The sequence below is a fragment of the Eurypyga helias genome, unplaced genomic scaffold, assembly GCF_000690775.1.
Source record: "Eurypyga helias isolate BGI_N326 unplaced genomic scaffold, ASM69077v1 scaffold3105, whole genome shotgun sequence".
Lineage (NCBI taxonomy): Eukaryota > Metazoa > Chordata > Aves > Eurypygiformes > Eurypygidae > Eurypyga > Eurypyga helias.
In genome coordinates, this window is record NW_010250665.1 from 129,081 (window position 1) to 150,994 (window position 21,914).

A 21,914-nucleotide genomic window follows, 5' to 3' on the forward strand; every position below is an offset into this window, starting at 1 on the left:
TTCTCCACTGACCTGGGTGTCTGCAAAGTTCTCTCCCTCATATCTTGCTCTCCTTCTCAGCTGCAAAATCTCCTCTCTCCATTTTTTTTCCCTCTTTCTCAAACATGTTATCCCAGAGGCACTACCACCATCACTGTTGGGCTCAGCCTTGGCCAGTAGTGAGTCCATCTTGGAGCTGGCTGGGATTGGCTCAAATCTCCTCTCTCCATTTTTTTTCCCTCTTTCTCAAACATGTTATCCCAGAGGCACTACCACCATCACTGTTGGGCTCAGCCTTGGCCAGTAGTGAGTCCATCTTGGAGCTGGCTGGCATTGGCTCTATCAGACATAGGGGAGGCTTCTAGTAGCTTCTCACAGAGGCCACCCCTGCAGCACCCCCACTTCCAAAACCTTGCCATGGAAACCCAATACAGCTCAGTGACAATATCTTACTTTTTAAATAATGAGGTTATAAGACATGAAATGCAGTTATATTTACTGGTTGGATCAAATTATTTTATCCTCAGAAGTTTATTTTGATATGTGTAATACAATTAAGGTATTGATGAAAAAGTGCATTTCTTTGAAAAAAAGGAAACTGTATTAATCAATAATTCAGTTAACTTCTTTAGCTTCAGTTAACTTTGCCTAAGAGTTATGGTTTTGTGCCAGTAGGAATAGGCACAGCTGTTAAAAATTCATTTGCCTTAGCGTGATTGTCACTCCCATGCAAAAATGAAGCCATTCCTGGAATCTGAGCAAAGTAGTTTTTTGCCCGGATATGCTTATGTTTTATTCTGTGAATAAATGCTGCTTCATAAGCCTGAAAGAAAAAAAAAATCCAAATTCCATTAAATGCAATGAGCAATCTACATGTTGCTTCATATTTTAGACAGTATAAACAGTCACCTTTTAGTAAATTAAGCCAGATAATTTACTCGTATATGATACAGAATGAAACATTTTGTAGTTCTATGCTGCTACCTTATGGCCCACATTACTAACCACTCCTTGTGAAATAGTAGTCACCTTTTAAAAACAGAAAAACTGCTGGCATTCTTTTATCCATTCAAGGTAAAACTGATATAGTTCTTTTCAGGTAAGGACATTTGTACTTACCTCTGAAAATTAAAAAAGGCAATGCTTAAGTATCAACATTTGTAAGGTGATGACTATAGGAAATTTCCTTGATAAGAATCAGAGTATTTATTTACAAACAGTCATGGCAGCAAGCATTTTGCAGCTTTTCAGTCAGTCTTTGTGTTCACTGGCAACATTTTCCTAAATTTCTAGTCATCAGTACTAGTTCAAATGATGTAAATAGTGACCAGAATATTTAGTTGGAAAAACCCTTTGCTATTGCTACAGTCATTGTTATGAGTAACTGCTATTAAAGGAAGTACTTGAGAGGCCTTCTTTTGTTTCAGTGAATGATACAACTTACGACATTCTAACTTTGCCACATTTTCTTCATTTCACATTCTTTTTTTTGTTGAAACAAAGTTTTGGCCATTACCAGTGAAGAAGGTGACTCCTTGCTATAGCTGGTCCACTTCCATTTTTTCAACAAGAGCTAGATGAAAACACCTTATGATTTTTAGGTAGGTTTGCATACCTTTCCTGTTGCTCTTCTGCATAATGCCCTAACCTCCCCTAAAGCTCTGGACCTAATTAAGTTAAGGGCATCTCCTTTACTATGGCATCCAGACTTATAAAGTTAAACCAGGTAAGTGCATTGTCAGAATCATTGCCTGCCATAATGCTAGTAACATAAATTTATGGATGTGGAGAAGCATCACTACATTCAGACTACCTGAGCAGCCTTGTTGACTCGTTGACTCAGAGTGAGACAGAGGAGCCAGTAAAGGAATTTCCATCTTGAAATTGATTTTACTTCTTAAAGTTAATGCTGACATAAACATGTGTCTGCTTGAAGACACAAGCTGGGTGCACACAGACAAAAATATCATAGATAGCAGAATTTCCTTTACCTTTAGAATTCCCTAACTGATATTTAGTCCCCAAAGCAAACCTTGCATTAAGAGAGCAATTCATTTGCTCTGTCGCTTAATTATCACATCACCTTAAGACTTCCAGAAGATGGGCAATGCGTAACAGCAGAAGTTGCATTTGTGATGCACACACGCCGAGTTAGAAATTGAATTAAGAACACCCTGAACAAAAGGACACCATACAACAACGACCTTAGTTCACTACTTACATAAATCAATAACCTGGAGGTGAGAGGCTTAATAATCCATTACTAATTGCAGGACAAACACAGCTCACAGGATTTTCCTACGCCTTAGAAAACTAAATACTCTACCACATGATGTCTGGTGGAATGAGGTATTTACCAGTCTGTCATGTTTTGATATGGAGTTTGGGAGGAGTGGTGCAAAAATACAGTTTCACTGACTTCTTTAACAAATTAAGTTTTTTAACTCAGAACAGCAATTATGGTTTTATTGCAAACTATAAGATTACATTGCCAGAAGTATTTAAAATACATCTATGGAAGAAAGTAAACTGAGATTAATTTTATTATGACAAATGATTCAGTTCTAGACAAAGAGCTATTCTGTCACTTGAGGATAAAATTGTGAGACCAGAAAGTAATGAGGACAGAACATATGCAAGAGCACAGGCACACAATTGTCACAGTATTTATGGTCAGTCTTTAATATGTTTTTCATCCAGGCCAGCTCTTGTCTGATCTCAGCTGAAGGAATAGAATTCACATGGCAGGGTTCTCAGTAGGCAGCATGGATGAGGCCACTTAGCTTCTTGTATTTGGGGAGAGAGAATCAGGACCAGAGTTTAGGTACACGGGTGTGAGCTGTACTATGCCTGCTGCCCTCTGACTCGCACCTGTTTTATTTAATAGTACCAATGCAATCATTTAAATAGTCACAATGGGCCAATTAAAACATGGATGAATGTAGGAACTAAATTTGGCCAAACATCATTAGTCACAGGATTCTATTCAAACATAACTATCGTAAAAAAATTAAGCCCAACAAATTTTACCTTCTGAAGGTTACAGAGCTTAAGATGTGCATCTGCCTCATCTTTAGTGAGGAGAATAGTGTTCCATGGAGACCACTCATGGTGCTTATCCCATCTGACCATAACCAAATCATAGAGGTCACTGCAGGCACTGAGAGCTGACTGGCAGCCCCATATGTTCTCAATCATGTACTGCAGATCTTGATGCTGAAATGAAAAACAGTGTTAAGAATCAAGGAACATGTTTCATTCTACAACAAAAGCACTGTAACCATATAGGAATCCACATCAAGCTTTGAGTAAAAAATTTTTCTATGCATATGTCATATAATCACTTAGTTAAAGAATGTCTAGACACACACATCTTCCTTTAGCACTGTATGGCAATTATTAACGGCATTTTTCTTGTATCATCTCTAAAACACTACATTCTTACTTTGATTGTCTCTGCCAATGACAATTCCTGTCTTCTATTGACATCCTGATTGTTGAACTGCTCTTATAAAGCTTCTTAAATCTCATGGTTTTTTTCCCCATGTAGCATGCCTAAGCCAGTTCAGACCTTTTTGGCTAAAAATAATACATCCCTGTCATTACTGAGATGACTTTACCATTTCATTCTTAGATTCAGAATTGATGTTATCCAATAAATGAGTTATTGCTCTACTAAATTACTTAAAGTTTACATATAATTGAATAAACTGTCCTGGAAAATGTGGGCAATTAGGACAAGAAAAACTTCCGCCTGTGACAGACCCCAAATCACTGCCTGCTTTCTTTCCTTCCCCTCACTCTGCCTTTGACACATGGAGATTTTATTGTGCTCATGATACTGTTGTTCATTTTACCAAATGAGATTATAAGATCAGATAGCTATGCCACAATATTAAAAAAAAAAAAAAAAAAAAGAAGGTGTATTTGTAAAGGTTCTCTAGTACAGAAAGGCCTTTAAGTGTACTTAAAAAGGGTGGTAGTTACCACTGAAGTTTGGCAAGTTTTTCTGTCACTCTCCATTAATATTTTTCCCTGTATTAGAAGATTAGAAAATTATTAGAAGATCTTTATCTACAGGATAAGTTCTGTAAACTAAGGAAAGTTCCAGATTCTTAAATAGGTTTTCCTCCAAGGTAGCTGTTTGAAGAAAATTAGTTTCTCTAAAAAGAAATCTTGACTTAATTCATCAAATAATGGTGTTTGCATGTTACTTATTAAATTCCTGACAAAGAATAAATGCAATTATACCAAGACCGACTTTCAGTGAAATGCAGCCTCATGTACTCTCATCAACCTTGCTTCCAAAATCCAGAATCCCATGTAATTTCTTGCCAGGGAAAATGTAAGACAAAAGCTGGGCTTAGAACCTCCACTGGTAACAAATCTGTGCCTACTGATTCCAGGAATATAGTAGCACTCCTACAATCTGGTCCTACAGGGCCTCCCTTATCAGGTTTTGCTAACTGGCTTCTGTTTTCAGTGTTCGCTTCTTTTCACAAAATTTTAAATAACTATTGTATCTTTTTCTTAGAAGCCAGAAATTTGCAACTATACTAGCAAGTACTACTATTTCTGTGCTAAGCCACACATCTCAAAAGTTACCCAAACTAGCAAATATCTATACTGAGGTAGATGGGCCCATATCAAAATATCCATAATTTGACTCTTCCCTTTCCCTGGATTACATTCTTAGCTGCCTGAAAAACAGACAAAAGCTTGTTCTGTGTTAAAACTTCCCTGATTACAGGAAAGAGTTTGATTGAAGAGACTTCTGCACTTTCTAAAGGTAGGCATGCATTTCACTGTGAAATTTTACAGTTAATTAATTTGAAATTAGGCTTAAGTGGATTAGGGGGCAGAAGGTGTGGGGAGTGGAAGGAAAAAAAATCAAGTAGCTCGGAAAAAAATTAATAATTTAAGGAAATGTTGGGGGGGGGGGGGGGAGGAGGGGGAAACAAGTGAATTAGTGATTTAAGATACAAACCTCTGTTGTTTCAATATTTACAACCCTAAAGAGAAGAACTTGAAGTTCATTCGGATGAATATGACACAACATCTAGAGATGTTGCAGTGTAGTTGCACAACAACCACAAAGAGAACTGCATGTGAGGGCTTTCGGTGTCAGCAGCTAAGAAGCAGTCATACCTCTAACTTGAAATTTTGAGAGACAATATTAGAATTCCAAAACTTATGAAAAAATACAGCTGTGTTCAAATTAGAGGTCCCACTGAGTAGCTATTACAGCAGTATCAAATAGCAGTTCATCCAGGCTTTCAAGAAATATTTTAAGTCTATAAACAGGCAGTGCAAAACCACTCAGATTTACTCAGGAAGTTACAATACCAGTATGAAGGAAGTAAAAACACTCTGGCAGGAAAAAGATTGTTCCTATTCAGTAAAGAAAGCCTGCCTACATAGTGAGATCTCATTAAGTACCTGGTTCCCCTATTTAACAGCTTCTTTGAAAGCCTTCCACCCTCAAAAAGCATGGTCAGGTGATTAAAAACGCAGCAAAAAGATGCCACAAGCGGCACGAGCATATTTATACAGTGTTGAACTCATTTGATACCCTTCCTCGATAAGGTCACCTGCCTAGTGGAGGAAGGGAAGGTGGGGGATGTAGTTTTTCTCGATTTTAGTAAGGCTTTTGATACTGTCCCTCACAGCATCCTCCTGGACAAGTTGTCCAACTGTGAGATGAGCAGGTTCATAGTGCACTGGGTGAAGAACTGGCCGAAGGGCAGAGCTCAAAGGGTTGTAGGGAATGGGGCTACACCTGGCTGGTGACCAATCACCATTGCTGCTCCTCACGATTCAATTCCAGGGCCAGTTCTGTTCAATGTATTGACCAACCATCTGGATGCAGGAACTGAATGCACCATTAGCAAGTTTGCTTATGATACCAAACTGGGAGGTGCTGTTGACTCTCTTGAAGGACAAGATGCCTTGCAGAGGGATCTAGATAGATTGGAGCATTGGGCTGTGGTTAATGGGATGCAGTTTAAGAACTCCAAATGCTGGATTCTGCACCGAGGACAGCGTAACACCAGGCACAACTATAAACTGTGAGAGGAGTGGCTGAAAAGCAGCCCTGCAGAAAGGGAACTTGGGGGTGCTGGTCCAGAGGAGGCTGAATATGAGTCAGCAGTGTGCCCTGACAGCCAAGAGGGCAAACCGACTCCTACGGGATTTCTGTCAGTGTTACCCCTGGTCCAAGGCATCTAAGTGCCACCCAAACTCTTTTTCACTGTTTCATCTTGGCGTTTACCAGACAGAAGGAGGCAACAAAGCTGGTGAAAGGGCTGAAGAAACATCCTATGAAGAGTGGCTGAAGACTTTGGGCTTGTCCAGTTTGAAGAAAATGAGGTTGAGAGGCAACCTCATTGCTCTCTTCAGCTTCCTGAGGAGGGGAGAGGGAGGTGCTAATCTCTTCTCCCTGGTATCCAATGGTAGGATGTGTGGGAATGGTTCAAAGCTGTGCCAGGGAGGTTTAGACTGGATGTTAGGAAGCATTTCTTTACCATGGGGATGGTCAAGCACTGGAACAGGCTTCCTAGAGAGGTGGTTGATGTCCCAAACCTGTCAGTGTTATGGGCATTGTCCATATGCATCTTAAACAACATGCTTTAGCTTTTGGTCAGCCCTGAATTGCTCAGGCAGTTGGACTAGATGATCATTTTAGGTCCCTTCCAACTGAAATAGTCTATTCTGTATTTCAGTGCATTAATGGCCACTAGCCATCACAAGTGATGTGGTGTGAGAGAGGTCCAAAAGTTTTTGGAGGATGTTTACATATTAAGATAAATTAAGTTAGACACAGACAAAAAAACTTTTCAGCTTAAGTGAAAACCAATATGGATGAACAACATCTACAAAATCCAGGTCCTTTGATAATATTTCTTAACACAAGCATGATAATTAAAGAATCCCAGTCTTCCTTTTGGCATCTGCCACCGGCAAAATGCTAAACCACAGCATGGTATGTTTTGGTAGCAGTGGGATATTGATGACTGGCTTTTGTTTGCTTGGTTATCGTTTCAGACATACTACACAATACAGTTCAAAAACTGTTCTTTGAATGTTGATGCTGCAGACGTTTTTATTACTAATTCTCAGAAAGTTCAAATAAATATCAGCAGTTTCATGTTTTCAATAAATTACACTTAGTAATTACCTTAGGTTTAAAACTTTCCCAGTGGATGTCAAATTCCTTTGTTGACAAAGTAAGTAATAACAACTAAAAGAGAGAATTTGCTGAAGACAGAGGCAAGAAGTTCTTTGACTGAGTTGTTTCAGTAATGATTATTAAGAAACATTAGCTACTTGGTAATATTGCAGAAGATTACAGATGATGGTAAAAAAATTAGAACACTAAATTATCTAGTGAATCCTTCTTCTAATAAGTACAAAGCAGTAAAACTTCCAACTATACAGATATTTCACTGAAATAGGAGTGTCAGAACCTCGGTGTCTATTTTTTTTCCTACTGAGAAAATGAAACAATTTACTTGCATTACTAAAACAGTTCATATAATGGGGCTCAAAATCTTTTTCTAGCATTATGTCCTGAACAATATTATAGTCGCAAAACATTAATCTCTCTTTACAGATGATGCCAGTATCTTTAAAGAAAGGTTTAAGCAACAGGATGGCCATAGCAGAACCAGAAGAAGAATTTGGATCATCTGATTCATTTACCTGTCAGCCAGACTTCTACCTTCTTTTAATGTATAGCTTGTAAACACTTTAGAAAGTACAGCTATACTTCAAGAGCTTAAGTGCTGCTTCTTTATGGTATGGAACATTCCATATCACAGGAAGAAGTTTTTGTAGCTTTTACCCTATTTCTCCACCTGTCAACAGCCATAAAGGAAAAATTATAGCCAAAGCCACTGGTTTCAGTTATTAGCAATGCTCTTTCAGACAGTACCTGAACTAAGAAAACGATTTTAGCATCATCCTGGTAATCAGCTTCAGATTTTCTGAGATTTTCTAGTATAAGTTTGTACTTCAAAAATGCTGCTCGCCGCCGAGCCTCATTATCAAGCTTGCAACACAAGCGACATCTGCCAATGGTGCGGGAATTAGCAGGAACAGGAAACTCAGTAGATGATAAGTAATTTTCGCAACTGTGACAGAAGTTAACATTTTTATAAAGCTTTAAGGGATCTGGTGGAACCTAAAAGATGTTAAAAAAAAAAAGTTAATTTACCATAACGTATCTTTGTGTTACTTGTGTGTCACTAACTCTATCGGAATATATTTTACATATATTCATGCAAGTATTCTAACATGTAAAATCTGGTAATATTTATTTTTAAATAACCAATAGTTTGTGTGTTTGTGGGGTTTTTTTTACTTTATTTTTAAATAGAAGACCAAAAGCCATTCAAATCAGTCAACTCATTTTTAAGATATACAAAGATCCTAGACATCATGCTCCAGCGCTCTTGCTGGCTCTTTAATGTATGCAGATTGTCAGCCATTCTGGAAAGATGACACCACAGAGAAAAGAGAAACTGATTCTTCTGCATTTAATTTTTCACACGGAATCTGCCCTTTATGTCAAAGATAAAACCCTGAGATTATTGGCATATTACTATTTTGGCCTAATATAAAATCATCAGAGCCACATGTCCAAAAGCAATGTAGGGGAATATAATTAAATATGCTAATGACCTCTTTAACCTCATATCGCTTGATGGATTTTTGGAAAGAATAGTGTAGTCTGTGCAGAGGGCCCAAGTCTTTAACAGGGTAGTTTGAGTAGTCTGATAATCCAACTATCTATTGTAGTCATCTGCCCTTTTTTGAAAGTACCCTGAGGATTTGGTCACTTTGACTGTCTGCTGATGAACTGCCATCTTTTTTTATGGTCTACAGAAGGTTACAAGATTTAAATAAAAATACAGGTGGAATTCAGCCTTCGTCAAGGTACAGTTAACCAAAAGCTACAGAAGACAAACATGTCTCATCTCTAGTCTCTGCTATGACACATCTAGGTAACTCTGTTCATAAACTTAGTGTAAAATAACTGTTAGCTGGTGCTAAATCCCAGTAATATTTACTGACAGATTCTCTACTCCTGAGATACCATCAACCATGCAAGAGGAATCTTTTTCTGATAGACGCAGTGCTCCCAGCCACTTTTCAGGTTCTTATAACCATGTCTATGCTCCATGCTTCCTATATTGCTATATAAGGTTATGTGTGTGAAGCCTGTGTAACTTGCTACATTTTACTTCTTGAGGAGCTCCTCCAGAACTTCTACAATAAAATGTAAAATTAAAAAGTTTTCATTGTTTTCCCCTTCTCCAGCATCCTTAGTTCGATGGCCACCATGTCAGACTGCAAAACAGGAACAATACCTTAAGTATCTGAGCAACTTCAGGGTTAAACTTTGGAGTTTTAATATACTGAAGAAATAATGTACAAATTCTTTTTCTCAGTCCTTCTAAGTTGCATTCTTTCACCTCTCTCGACATAAGATCAACTTCCCTGTCAATTAATTCCACTATTTCCTGTGTTAATTTACATTCATGTTCCTGAAAGAAAACATAAAGAAAAAGGAAAACAAACTCCACAACAATAAGGAACAAACAAACAAGTTCTGATGCAGATATGAAAGCGAATTATAGATTATTTGTTAATCATCATACATACCCCTGCATGTTCATGTAAGAACATGTTCATGTAAGAACTCCTTAGTGTCTTAGGAAAACAACCTCCAAGAAAATTGATGTAAAGAACTAAAAATTGAGAATGCTTACAGATCCTGCTTTAAGGGGCCTGTACATAAAGCTGTGAGGAACTGTAAACATGGAAGCATTAAAAAAAGCTAGGCAGAGAACACATGCAAAGTTTTCATTCTCCAAAAACCCTAAGAAATAATGTCCCTAAGGAGCTTCCTTTGGCTGTGTGATAGTAGGTGTGATGTATATACACAGCAAATGGCTAAAAGAACCCAAAACACCCACCCCAACCCCCCCCCAAAAAACAAACAAACAAACAAAAAAAAACGTACAAAAGGCATGGGAGACTTTATGAGTATGCTTGGAAATTAGGCATTTCAATATTTCAAATGCTTAGTGGGAGATTCTCCAGAAAGAGACAAGAGGTGAGTAAGTTGAATGTTTTCACAGCAGGAATAAAGTGCTAATTTACAGAAATTCCAGAATTTATTCACTACAGCAATAGTGACTTGTGTTAAGATGGGCAGTTCATAAGCCATCAATGGTCTCAGTGCTATGCTGGCTTGAGGTCAAATTCTGGTACCACCAAAGCAAACAGCAAGATGTTTGTTGGAAGCAGCAGGAAGCAGCATTCTATCTATTCTAGTCTGACATCAACAGTACCATCCTGAAAGTACCTTGAAACACAGATTATTAATTTTGTACATGAATAAATAAGTTTTTAAGAACAAATATGAAAGACTAAAAGAAGTGCATCCGGCTTCTAATACACTGGATACACTGGTGGCAGCAGTGGGGGTGGGGAGTGAGGGTCAAAGAAAAAACAAATAAAAACCATATTTGCCAGCCATAAAACTGGTAACCCAAACCAACAGAGAGAGACTTCTAATCAGACATTTCGAAGAACTGAGGAAAAACATAGCAATAGCCACTTACATGTCTGATATGGCTTTCATCGTTACTATAAATATTAAGGTAGAATTGTACTAGAATTGCATTATGTATTAATATACAAAGAAGTCTAAAACCATGGGGTTAAAATTCTAACACAACCTGAAGAAATATGTGCACATCCTACGGTGAGATATGAATTTAAGTATATACAGAATGTAAATTACACTGTCACACCAGGTGGTTCGCTAGGCTTTCCCTTGCTGCCAGCTCATCATCCTGGCACCTGTTTGCCAGAAGAAGCACTGCTTATGTGTCAACATAATTAAGTCACCGTATCTTTGGGAAGTACAACTTCAAGCTAAATGTAAATAGAAAAATAAAACATACCTTCACTGTATGCCTCAGCGTTAACAGTACATCTATTCTCCCATCTTTTGGGATGTCATTCCTATTCAAATAGTTCTTTGGCGCGGAGTGTGTACTGTGTATCCATTTCGGTGATTCTTCCATCATACGCTTTCCATCTCTTGGGCTGCGCACACTTCAGAAACAATTTGTATACCTCTGAGCTACTATAATCTGATCAACAGCTGAACAAGTGCATTACGTTACATCAGGTTTCACCAGAGCAAACAGGGAGTTAACATGAATGCCTGACTAATGCAAAAGGCTAATTCTGTCGTCGGTATTTATACAGTACCTTTTCCACCAGAGCAAATATTCAATTGCACACTTTGTTTAAAGTTGCAGGTCATGAAAATTTTGACTTACAGTATATTAAAAGTAAATAATATTCTCCTACAGGGATATGCTCTACTTCTTTAAAGCAAATTTACTGACAGTAGCGTTAGAATACATTTGCTCTGTATTTCATCTTGCAGTCATAAATCCCTCTAAACTATCAGTAAAAATCAATTGGACTGTTGACTGTGTAAAGATTTCAAATTTAAGGCCTCAGAGTCTACTGCAGTACAAAATATCTCCAGGGAACTGTTCAATTTATGCTGGCTGTACAGACAGAGAGAATGCACAGACTTTGTTAAAGCCGACTAAGGCAAAGTATGGGTTTACAGCTTATCGGATACTTCAGCTAGCTTCTTGTTTGCTAACTTAACCACACACCATATGCCTGCTACTTCAATTGTCTGTTTTCACATCTTTAACTTCTATAGACACTGAGAAGGTACATAGAGGATTGGTTTTGGTTGCAAACCACACTGTTACATAGGGGGTTGGTTCACTGTGGGGGTCAGTATCTAAATACAATAGTTCTTCACAGAGAGGGTGGTGAGGCACTGGAACAGGTTGCCCAGAGAAGCTGTGGATGCCCCATCCCTGGCTGTCTTCAAGGCCAGGCTGGATGAGGCTTTGAGCAACCTGGTCTAGTGGAAGGTGTCCCTGCCCATGGCAGGGGAGTTGGAACTAGATGATCTTTAAGGTCCCTTCCAACCCAAACCATTCTGTGATTCTATGAATAGAAAACTAGTATTCAAAACCCTCTCCGCATCATTACTAACTCCAGCCCCTTTCCTTAATCATACACTGGGGCAGCTCTTTGGAACCCCATTCTGTGTATGAATTATTGTTTTTCACTGTATTTAGAACATGAGTGTTCATAAACACTTGTGAACATCACTTTGCAATCTCAGTGCGAGTTAATTACAGCAACACTTCATGCAGTGTTCAAATGCCAAGTAGCTTTCTGGATATGACCCCAGCATTGACGTAATCATTATTTTGACCAAATATACAAGCTTGCTATGGAGATAAGTCATAAAAATGCTAAAAATATCAAACAGCTAGAACAGACATGATTAGTCACTACAATAACAAAAATACAGCTTCCCTCACTTTTAAATAAATAAATTATAGAGTTAGGTAAGGAAGAGAAAGACAAAATAATTGAAAAAAGGATTTAACACTGAATAACTGACATTTAATAATGATATCAGTGGGGGTGGAACTCTAATTAAAGGAGGTATTGTTAATCAGAGGTCACAACTCAGAGCCAAAATAAAAAATAAGACTCTTAATTCCTTAGTGAAATCTTTGAGCTTCTGCAAAACTGAAATGAGGTGATTTTCTGTCATAAAAAGGGAGCATTCTACTGTAACTTCATGACTTTGTTTCACTATCTTTGTACAGTACTAGAAGTTAAAACAAACAAACCAAAACCCAAAAAACCTCAACCAACTTACAAGCTGTATCAAGCTGCAGCTCCTTTGTAGGGTAGACTGAGAAAAATCACTCTTTTCCATACAGTAGATTATGCAGTACCTAAATTTGATCCTCTCCAATGAAATCACTTACTATAAGACAGAAAGGTGATTTGCTTATGCTAAGGAGAGTCAATGGGAAGAGTTTGCCCTAGGAAATGGTTATTAAAACTAGGTAGTTCTGATAAATTTGCACAACCCATATAGGAGCTAGCAGTCTTGGTATTTCACTCTAATGACCCTTCATACATACCAACTCTATTATGATAATGTCTAAATTATTCAAAGCAAGATATCATTTCTGTAACTTCTGTAATTTTTCTTCCTGCCTCATCATAACTAAGCATTATATAAAATAAAATTATTTTAAAAGAAAATAAATATGCAGCTTTTTACTGAAAAAAACCCCATAAAATACAGAGGTCATCAATATGAAGATTTACAGGTTTTGGGAGAGAATCACAAGCTCTCTGATGTCAGGAGTATTTTGATGTATTCAAGACTGATGTGAGAAAAGTAAAACTTCCTGACTTTTGCCAGCATTTTCTTGCCTTTTCAACTGCTGGTAGTGCTATGGAATTTACAATAATCTCATTATCTATATTACTTCAGAGAGCAAGACTACTATAACTGCACTCTGTTGCCAATGTATGAAAGCAGAAAAAAAGCACCTGAGGAGAGAAATGCACCACCACCACAGACACAGAGAGAAAAAGGTAAAAAAAAAAATATAAAAAAAATCCATAAGATGGGCAGAGAAATAGCTCAAAGCGTGAAAGGTATGAACTGAACAATAGTTAATAATTACACAAATTCCTTTAAGAAAATATTATTGTTGTATAAAAGCTTAACCAATGAGCTCAGTGTAAAAATAACCTCCTAGAATCAAGTGCACACACCACCAGTAGCAACCATTGAAAAGCATGCATGCATGAGGATGTGCACACTTAGAGCACGAAAGAAGGGAATGAAAGTTTCCATGGAGCAAGTTTCATATCACATCTGCTGTTGCAGCAAAGTGAAATGCTTGTAATCTTCAGATGTGAATCTGGGCTGTATCCAGAGAAGCGTGGCCAGCAGGTCGAGGGAAGGGATTCTCCCCCTCTGCTCTGCTCTTGTGAGACCCCCACCTGGAGTACTGCATCCAGCTGTGGAATCCCCAGGATAAGAAGGATATAGAGCGGTTGGAACGAGTCCAGAGGAGGCCACGAAGATGCTCAGAGGGCTGGAGCACCTCTGCTATGGGGACAGGCTGAGAGAGTTGGACTTCTTCAGCCTGGAGAAGAGAAGGCTCCGGGGAGACCTTATTGCAGCCTTCCAGTACCTGAAGGGGCTACAAGGAAGCTGGGGGGGACTTTTTACAAGGGCCTGTAGTGACAGGACAAGATGTAACAGGTTTAAACTGGAAGTGGGGAGATTTAGATGAGTTACCAGGAAGAAATTCTTCACGGAGAGGGTGGTGAGGCACTGGAACAGGTTGCCCAGAGAAGCTGTGGATGCCCCATCCCTGGATGTCTTCAAGGCCAGGCTGGATGAGGCTTTGAGTGGAAGGTGTCCCTGCCCATGGCAGGGGGCTTGGAACTAGGTGATCTTTAAGGTTCCTTCCAACCCAAACCATTCTATGATACTATCGGGGGGGGGAATCAATTTATCCATTCTGCGGGGTTAAAGTTTAATTTTACAAATACTTGCTGAAATGTTTGCATTTAAGTTTAAATGCAGTAGCAAACTTTTCACTACAGAGAGCAATGGACAGAACATATCGGAGGGAAAGTCACTTAGCCATCAGTTTTGATTAGTGAAACTGAGTATTTTTGAAAGAGAAGCTAATAGGCTAATAATTTCTTAAGTTTCAAAACAGTTTAGGAAAAAGCATAGTTTCATGCATGAATTCATACATCACTATAATGCATACAATACGAAATACAGAATAGTATGTGATATCTCAATGTTTTATAACCAAATTAACCATTCAAATTAACCATTCTGAATTGTTAGAATTTGAGCCTTTAATGCTGTTAACAGTGCCATCAGAAATATCCCAATGTTTTATAACCTCAAATTAACCATTCTGAATTGTTAGAATTTGAGCCTTTAATGCTGTTAACAGTGCCATCAGAAACACATTCTTAATGCAAAAGAGTTACAGAATACAAAATTCATCCACACAATACTATGGGGTTTTATACTGCATATGCACAACTACCTGTGTCTATGATAAGTCTCAGGTGACAAATTTAATGATGCCCTTTAAGTCCTTCAATCAGTCACACAGCTAAGAAATTCTCAGTTTGGAAAAGAATTTTAGTGAATTGTATTGACATGAACAACTATATAGTTGGGATATTTATAACATGATCATTCACATGGTTAACTGCTAAAGCTAGAAATGTTACTATTGGCAACAAGTTTGCAGATGTCTCTTCTGTTCCTGTACTTTGGCATTCTTTATGTACAGCCTAAAATTACATCACTGACCTTATCCAGAAAGTGAAGTATTGCTTTTTGCTGATTCTCCTCATCTGCATTTAGCTTGTGTCTCCCAATGGAAGCAATCAGCTTTGCTTCTTGTTCCAGAAGTCCACAAAGTGCTGCCTTTCTTTCTGCTCCAGTAAGAGTTCTGTTAATCCGTTCAGTCTCCTCCTGCCTCCATACTACAGACACAAATATTTTTGGGCATTTCTTACAAGACATTTTCTAGCGAAATTTCTACTTTCATATTTAAGAAATAACATAATTTTCATTAGAAGTCAGTTTCCATGTTAAGAAACTGATTGATATGCATATTTTCAATACACAAAAAATGGCCCAGAAACAAATGTAAATTATACAGATGTTCTGTGAGAGTGTGTGTGTATATATCAATTCCAAACTGCCAATTCGTACTCCAAACTCTAAAATGGATTAGGAGAAAAAGGAGCTCTATGTGAGAAAAAGAATTTAGCTCTTGTGGAAACGTGTGATGAAGTGATTTCTTCAGAATTTTGCATCTAAAATAACTGTTTGAGTCTCCAACAGCTCCAAAAGCTATGAGCAATAGGGACTTTTTAAACAATTGCTCATCAAAATCTCAAGAAAAGATACCATGCAGATCTTCACAACAGATTAAGGGCAGCTTTTTACTGTGGTACCAATAGTGCTCATATAGTGAGCACTTACTCACTGAGTAATAGTGAGAATATTACTGCTTCTCCCTGCATAAAGAGTAAAACCTGAAGTCCTCCAAAACTGAGATAAAATTGACTGACAGTCATGTTTAGCACTCCAGGTCTCACACTGAATATTTGAGTGGTATCATCTTTTGCCATTTAAGGCAGTTGGAGGCGCATTAATAATCAGACGGTCATAGCTCTACTCTCCCCTTCCTCTTCTACAACAGAATCCTTCAAGGGGAAGGAAGTGGCAAGCAAACCACAAAATAACAACGACAGGCAGCATGTGAATCAGCACATGCTGTAGAGGAATCTGGTCTTCTGACTCTTACGGTAAAATCACCCAACCACAGGAACGTTCTGCACTTAGAAGCTGGACTACTTAATGACAGAAACATACAGAGGTGTACATACATGTGTCTGTCACGGGATATTCTGCAGTACCCATTCTCTTGACTCTAAGAGCTGACACACGGACTGTACGTCCTAACAGAAATCTGTTGGTAAAATCCAACTGAGTTTACTGAAGGGTGTTTTCCTTGGCGTACATTGTAACAATTCTTGGCTTCTCTGAAGAGTCAGCTCCACTCCCAATACCCCTGGAGTTTTGTAGGGATTTTTTTAAGATTCAAAACTTCAACATTCCTGAATTCTCAAAGTGTTGTTATTGTTATATGCAGCTATGCAAAAGCAAAGTCCAGTGTAAAAGAAACCAATCCAATATGTGATGCCCACTTGCTGAAAAAGCCTATAATATCCTGTATCAGGTAAGATTAGAGACAGGAGGAGGGAAAGGAGGAAGGTTTATTTTCTGCCTGTGGCTTCCTTATCTACAATACCTTATGTTTTCCATTTAAAAATATTTCGATTCATTTCCTTAGGCACTCCAAGCCTTGGTATTAATATGACAGCTGTCTGACAAGTTCTGAGTACCCAAAGATATATTTTTAAATAAAGCCATTTCAGCAAACAAAAGCACTGTATAGAATTAATTTGCATGAAGCTTTATATGCCTGAAGGGGGCAGCAACTTCAAAGTTAGAGCTAAGAAGTACAGTGAGGAATACAGAAATGAAGAAGCTGCCAGTTATCAATACTCACCTCCTGATTCACCATATACGTACAACCAAGTTAAAACCATTCCTCTTAGATTATCTGTTCTACAGGCAGAGATTTTACTCATTATCATTTTTATTCCAGTTTTTATAAAACAAATGGTTCATACTTTTCAAATAAATAATAAATATCTCTATATGCAGACACACTGAATATATAGATACATCTAATTTGCACCACACAGTCAACAGGCAAGTTTTTGTACCAACAGAAATTGCTTGTACTGGTTGACCCTGTAATAGTATCCCCCTGTTGTGATCAGCAGCAATAACCTTCACATATCTCTGGAGGACAATAGTCTCATTCTATTACTGTCACAGTGATTTAGCTGGTGTAGACTGTTGACACTATAAGAATGTAAAAGTAGTTTCAAATGCAGGTAAAAAAACCCAACTTCCCAGAAACACTAAGCTCTATTAAAATAAACAACATGACTAGAAGTCATGCTAGAGAAGCAACTAATCAACCCTGGTAAACAAAAACAAAACAAAGACTGACACTAGACCATTATTTCTAAAAGAATGTTAAAAATACGTTTCAAATACTAGAGTTTGTTCTGTTCAAGTTTGAAGTGGCACATGCTTTTTCAGGTTGCCTAGATATTAAATTCCTGAACATACACAGCTGAAAGTTTTATTATTTGTAAATCCAATGACACTAAATTAAGCTAGAGAAACACTTATATAACCATAAGCTTTAAACCTAGAAATATTGGGATTTCCAGGACTCATTCACAACTTCAATTTAGCTTTGTTGTTGCTGTTGCAGATAAGACTCTTCACACCTAATGAAACAAAACAAAAACCAAAACCAACCAAACAAAAACCCACAACCAAGAAAGTGGATTCTAGATTTGACAGCACATTAGCTAGGAAGCAGTTTTTCAAAGAAAATATTGCAGAAAACCAGATACTGAGTAGTAGCACTTGCTGTAAGTGGAAAGAAAGAAATGATTGAGTACCTTGGCTTTTCATTACTTAGTCAGACACACCTTTAAAAGGGCTTGATTCTTTTGAAGTGAAATGCTGCTTCTATGAAAAAAAAGTGGGGGTGGGGGAAACAACCCCTAACAAAACACAAATCTCCTGAAGATATCAGTCCCAAAATTCTGAAGTTTACCACCAGCAATAATTTTTCCATTTGTCACAAAAGCAGTATTTATAAGTCATTTATACATTCAGACGAAGCGATTTGTTCAATGCCACACAAAGTATGACAGTATTAAAAGATTAGCATGTAACTTGGGAATTCATGGATCATGATCCCGAGCTCTATGAATAACACACACCACCAAATTTATGCTCAGTTTACCATGGAAGAAATAGCTGAGATGGTTTAAGGCAGGTCAGGGGGCTTTGCCATGAGGCAGGTAAACCATTAGGCCAGTTCTGCTATAGAGACAATAACGCCCTAACTGCCACAGTTATACCATAAGCAAGCACTGTAGCCTTGAAAACACGAGTTGTTACAAGTCACAATGCAAGCATCTTGCTTAAAAGAAAACATTTTTAAAAGAATTCTTGCTGTTTCATCATATGCTGGTACAAGTCCACCGCTTCCTATTGTTTTTATTTTTCCCAAAGGACACACTCTACGGTTTTTTTTACATTTTCTATATTACTCTCCTGGAAGGTTTTTGGTCAATTATCTGCAGTATTCACCTGTTTTTTCCAGGAAAGTTTAGAGGTGCTTCCCTGTATTAGACACCATCCACTCCAACAGGAGAAGTAAGTCTTTCAGGATGCCCTGTAGGGCTTCTTAACGGATTTTTAAAATTTTGACAACACAGTTTTGCGAAACATGGAATAAATTAGAAAGGAGAAAAAGCATCAGTAGAAAAAGACTAGGAAAAAAGAAATAACCTCAGTCATAGATTGTAAAATTCTGGGCAAAATTTAATCCATTCTAAAAACGCCTATATTAAATGATGAATGATGGATCTTAACACTAATTTCTTCATGGCATTATTTTCAGCATCTTTAATGATTAAAATACTAAAGTAGCTCATCCAAAACCACAGTTTCTGATCCTCTAGCTGACCTTAACATTAGAGATGAATCAAAATAATAATAATAAAACTTCTGTATACCACCATTCTACAAGCTGATTATTTCCTAAAAAGCTGTAGTGGTTTTGGCTGGGATAGGGTTCATCTTCTTCATGGTAGCTTGTAGGGTGCTATGCTTTGGATGTTGATAACACAGGGATGTTTTAGTTATGGCAGAACAGTGCTTACACAGTGTCAAGGCGCTTTTTTCTGCTTCTCGTAATATATGAAATTCAAATAATTATTGTAAAATGAAAGAAATACCACTGTAAGTATAAAAAAAACCACAAACCACCAACAAACCAAAACCCAAGGATCTATAGGAACACATCAAAACCATATGTTTGTTTTAAACTACTGTTTTGCTGATTTAAGAGCACCCTTTTAAGAAAAAACTTACATTCTAAAGCATGGTACAGTAGTTCAAAGTCTTCTTTTGTTTTAGGGTTCAGTCTTCGTTCGTGCTCCCTTCTCAGTTTTTCTTCTTTCTCCTTTTCCCTCCGTAACTCTTCTTGTGCCTCCCATGCCAGCCTTAAGCTCTTTTCTTCCCTCAGTTTTTGTACCTCATTTATAGCACGCCAGCGACGGAAATGTGTCTGTAATACTATTACCTATATGTGATACAATTCCAAAGTTGTGAATTTAAACCAAAACAGCATAATACTTTATTCTTAACCATTATTTTTTCTAGCTGCTTAACTATATTTTCTAAGATTTGTCTTGTACTCAAACTAACTTAAACTGTCATGTACTATTAGTCTAAACACTAGTATGCTTACTTATTTAGGTAACTGCAGGAGTTTAACCAATGACCACCTTGGAGAAACCAGGTTCAAATAATCAACTTAAAATATAAACTGCAATTACAACAAACATTTATCTTTTTCAAATCTCCCCTTAAAAACCATCTTTTGCCATGTGCTATTTTTATTATTTTCTCTTCCGCTTTTTAGGCCGAGGTCCTCATTTTACTATCAACTTATATAGTTTCTAGGTTGGGAATCTAGACACACGTTTGAAAATTTTCTTTTAAATTTCTAGACAGATTTCTTGTCTGCAAATAAAATGCAACTGACTTTGCATGTGTGCTGATCAACAAGTTACCAGCCCTGCATGACAGAACATAAAAAAGAAACCTTTCAAAGCTGTGGCTATTAAAGACTAGGGAAATGTCTGTCGAATGCTGAGGGAGCACTTTGCACAAGCCTGAGCTTCTGCCAGCTGAGTTAGCACTTTCACCACAAGCAGCTTAGCCAGGTCAATACCGTGAGCTTATAAACATTGTTCAGCCCCGAAGGCTATCAAGCACAAAACCACACTAATTAGAGTTATACTGTCTCTAGAGATACCTTAACCTAACATTTCTCTTGAATACGTCTTCAGTTGGTGTTTCGATATGGAACTACACTGCACCGTGTGAATCCATCAACTTGAACCAACACCAAGCTGATGTCTCTTTACTGTGCATGATAGATTACCTATAGATGTATTTCAGATTTCAGTAAGTGGCACTAACAATCACAGTAAAACATATTGTTAGTCCTGAGGAAACAGTTACCTATTTGGGATCCACTTCTACAAGATGTGTATCACTGTCAGCTGATGCTGACCAAATAAAATGTTCTTATAGAAAACTTTTACCCGGAAGATTTCAAAGCATCTTGACAAACGTGTCCATACAATTATCCTACTTAGACACCTGGGGAACTAACGGTTTCTCCATTTAGTTAGATTCAGACTGTCTATTTGAAACAATCAAATTAATAACTAGAGTGTTTACAAGGAAGCGCCTTGCCTAGCATAATATTGGGTGTAGTTCAGTTGGGTGTGCAGTCACTGAATATGTGGTTTTCAAAAATTTCTTCACATGTTTTTTTAATATTTAAGAAATCGCAAGGTCTCATATATCACTAAAAAAACCACAGAGCAGATATCTTCCATATCTGAAAGATTACAGAATGTGAAAATTAAGCAGACATTTTGCAGTTCACTTTTAAATTCACTCTTTGAACATTCTGAACACTCATTAGATATTCAGATACCTTCGTAATACTTTTCTTTACAGACAGTTTCAAACAGGTAAGAACTTACTGCTTCAAGTCTACGTTTGTGGTACTCTTCCGCTGTAAGATACTTTCCAGGACTTATTAGTTTGTCAGTCCTGTTTGACACATACAGCCCAGTTTTAGTCATCTGTGTTGATGTTGTATTTTTTGTTTGTTGTGGCTTATTTTTTTCAAAAACCGTCTGGGGAAAAAAATGAATGTCAGATTATAAAAAAATATACAGAGATATTTTTTCCTCATTACAATAAGTGGCAACATTAGCTATTTGTAACAAGAAATCACAAGACTAACAATATTCATCCACTAAATACTTCCAATTGCATGCTTATTTCTGTTCTACTTCCTCATTCCTGTAGGAAATAATTGTGTGAATGTTCTATTCCATTTGGCAAAACCAACATTCTAAAAAGACACTGCAAAGCCATTACCTGTGTTTCCTACAAAATAACCTAATTCCTTTGTCAGGTCGTTTTTTGGGTATCGTTTGTGATCCTGCATTATGAAATTCCACTCCTGTTATCCTGTTCTTAAATCCACCAAGAAATGGTTTACGATAGGTAGGTCTTTCAATTTTTACAACTACATCTTGGAATGAATCAGAATCTGTTAAAATGGAAGTACCAAGATCAAAATATTATTTCTTTTTGTAACAGATTCAGATTACAGCATGATTACATATTGATACATGTTTAAAAACAGCATTACCTGTTTGTACCCTGACAGTTAGAATGTCAGGCATGTGGTAATCCT

General features: G+C 37.5%; 1 protein-coding gene across 1 annotated transcript in view; it reads right to left on the reverse strand.

Annotated features, from left to right (window-relative positions):
- Positions 1–495: 495 nt before the first annotated feature.
- The window catches only part of IQUB (IQ motif and ubiquitin domain containing), a 23,155-nt gene continuing 1,736 nt past the window's right edge, over positions 496–21,914 (reverse strand). Inside the window, 11 exon segments of the mRNA XM_010151740.1 lie at positions 496–802; positions 3,010–3,195; positions 7,913–8,161; positions 9,351–9,527; positions 10,956–11,019; positions 11,021–11,109; positions 15,263–15,438; positions 19,499–19,709; positions 21,190–21,351; positions 21,598–21,767; positions 21,870–21,914. Of these exon segments, the coding sequence (XP_010150042.1) occupies positions 635–802; positions 3,010–3,195; positions 7,913–8,161; positions 9,351–9,527; positions 10,956–11,019; positions 11,021–11,109; positions 15,263–15,438; positions 19,499–19,709; positions 21,190–21,351; positions 21,598–21,767; positions 21,870–21,914 (1,697 nt within the window). The 3' untranslated portion in view covers positions 496–634.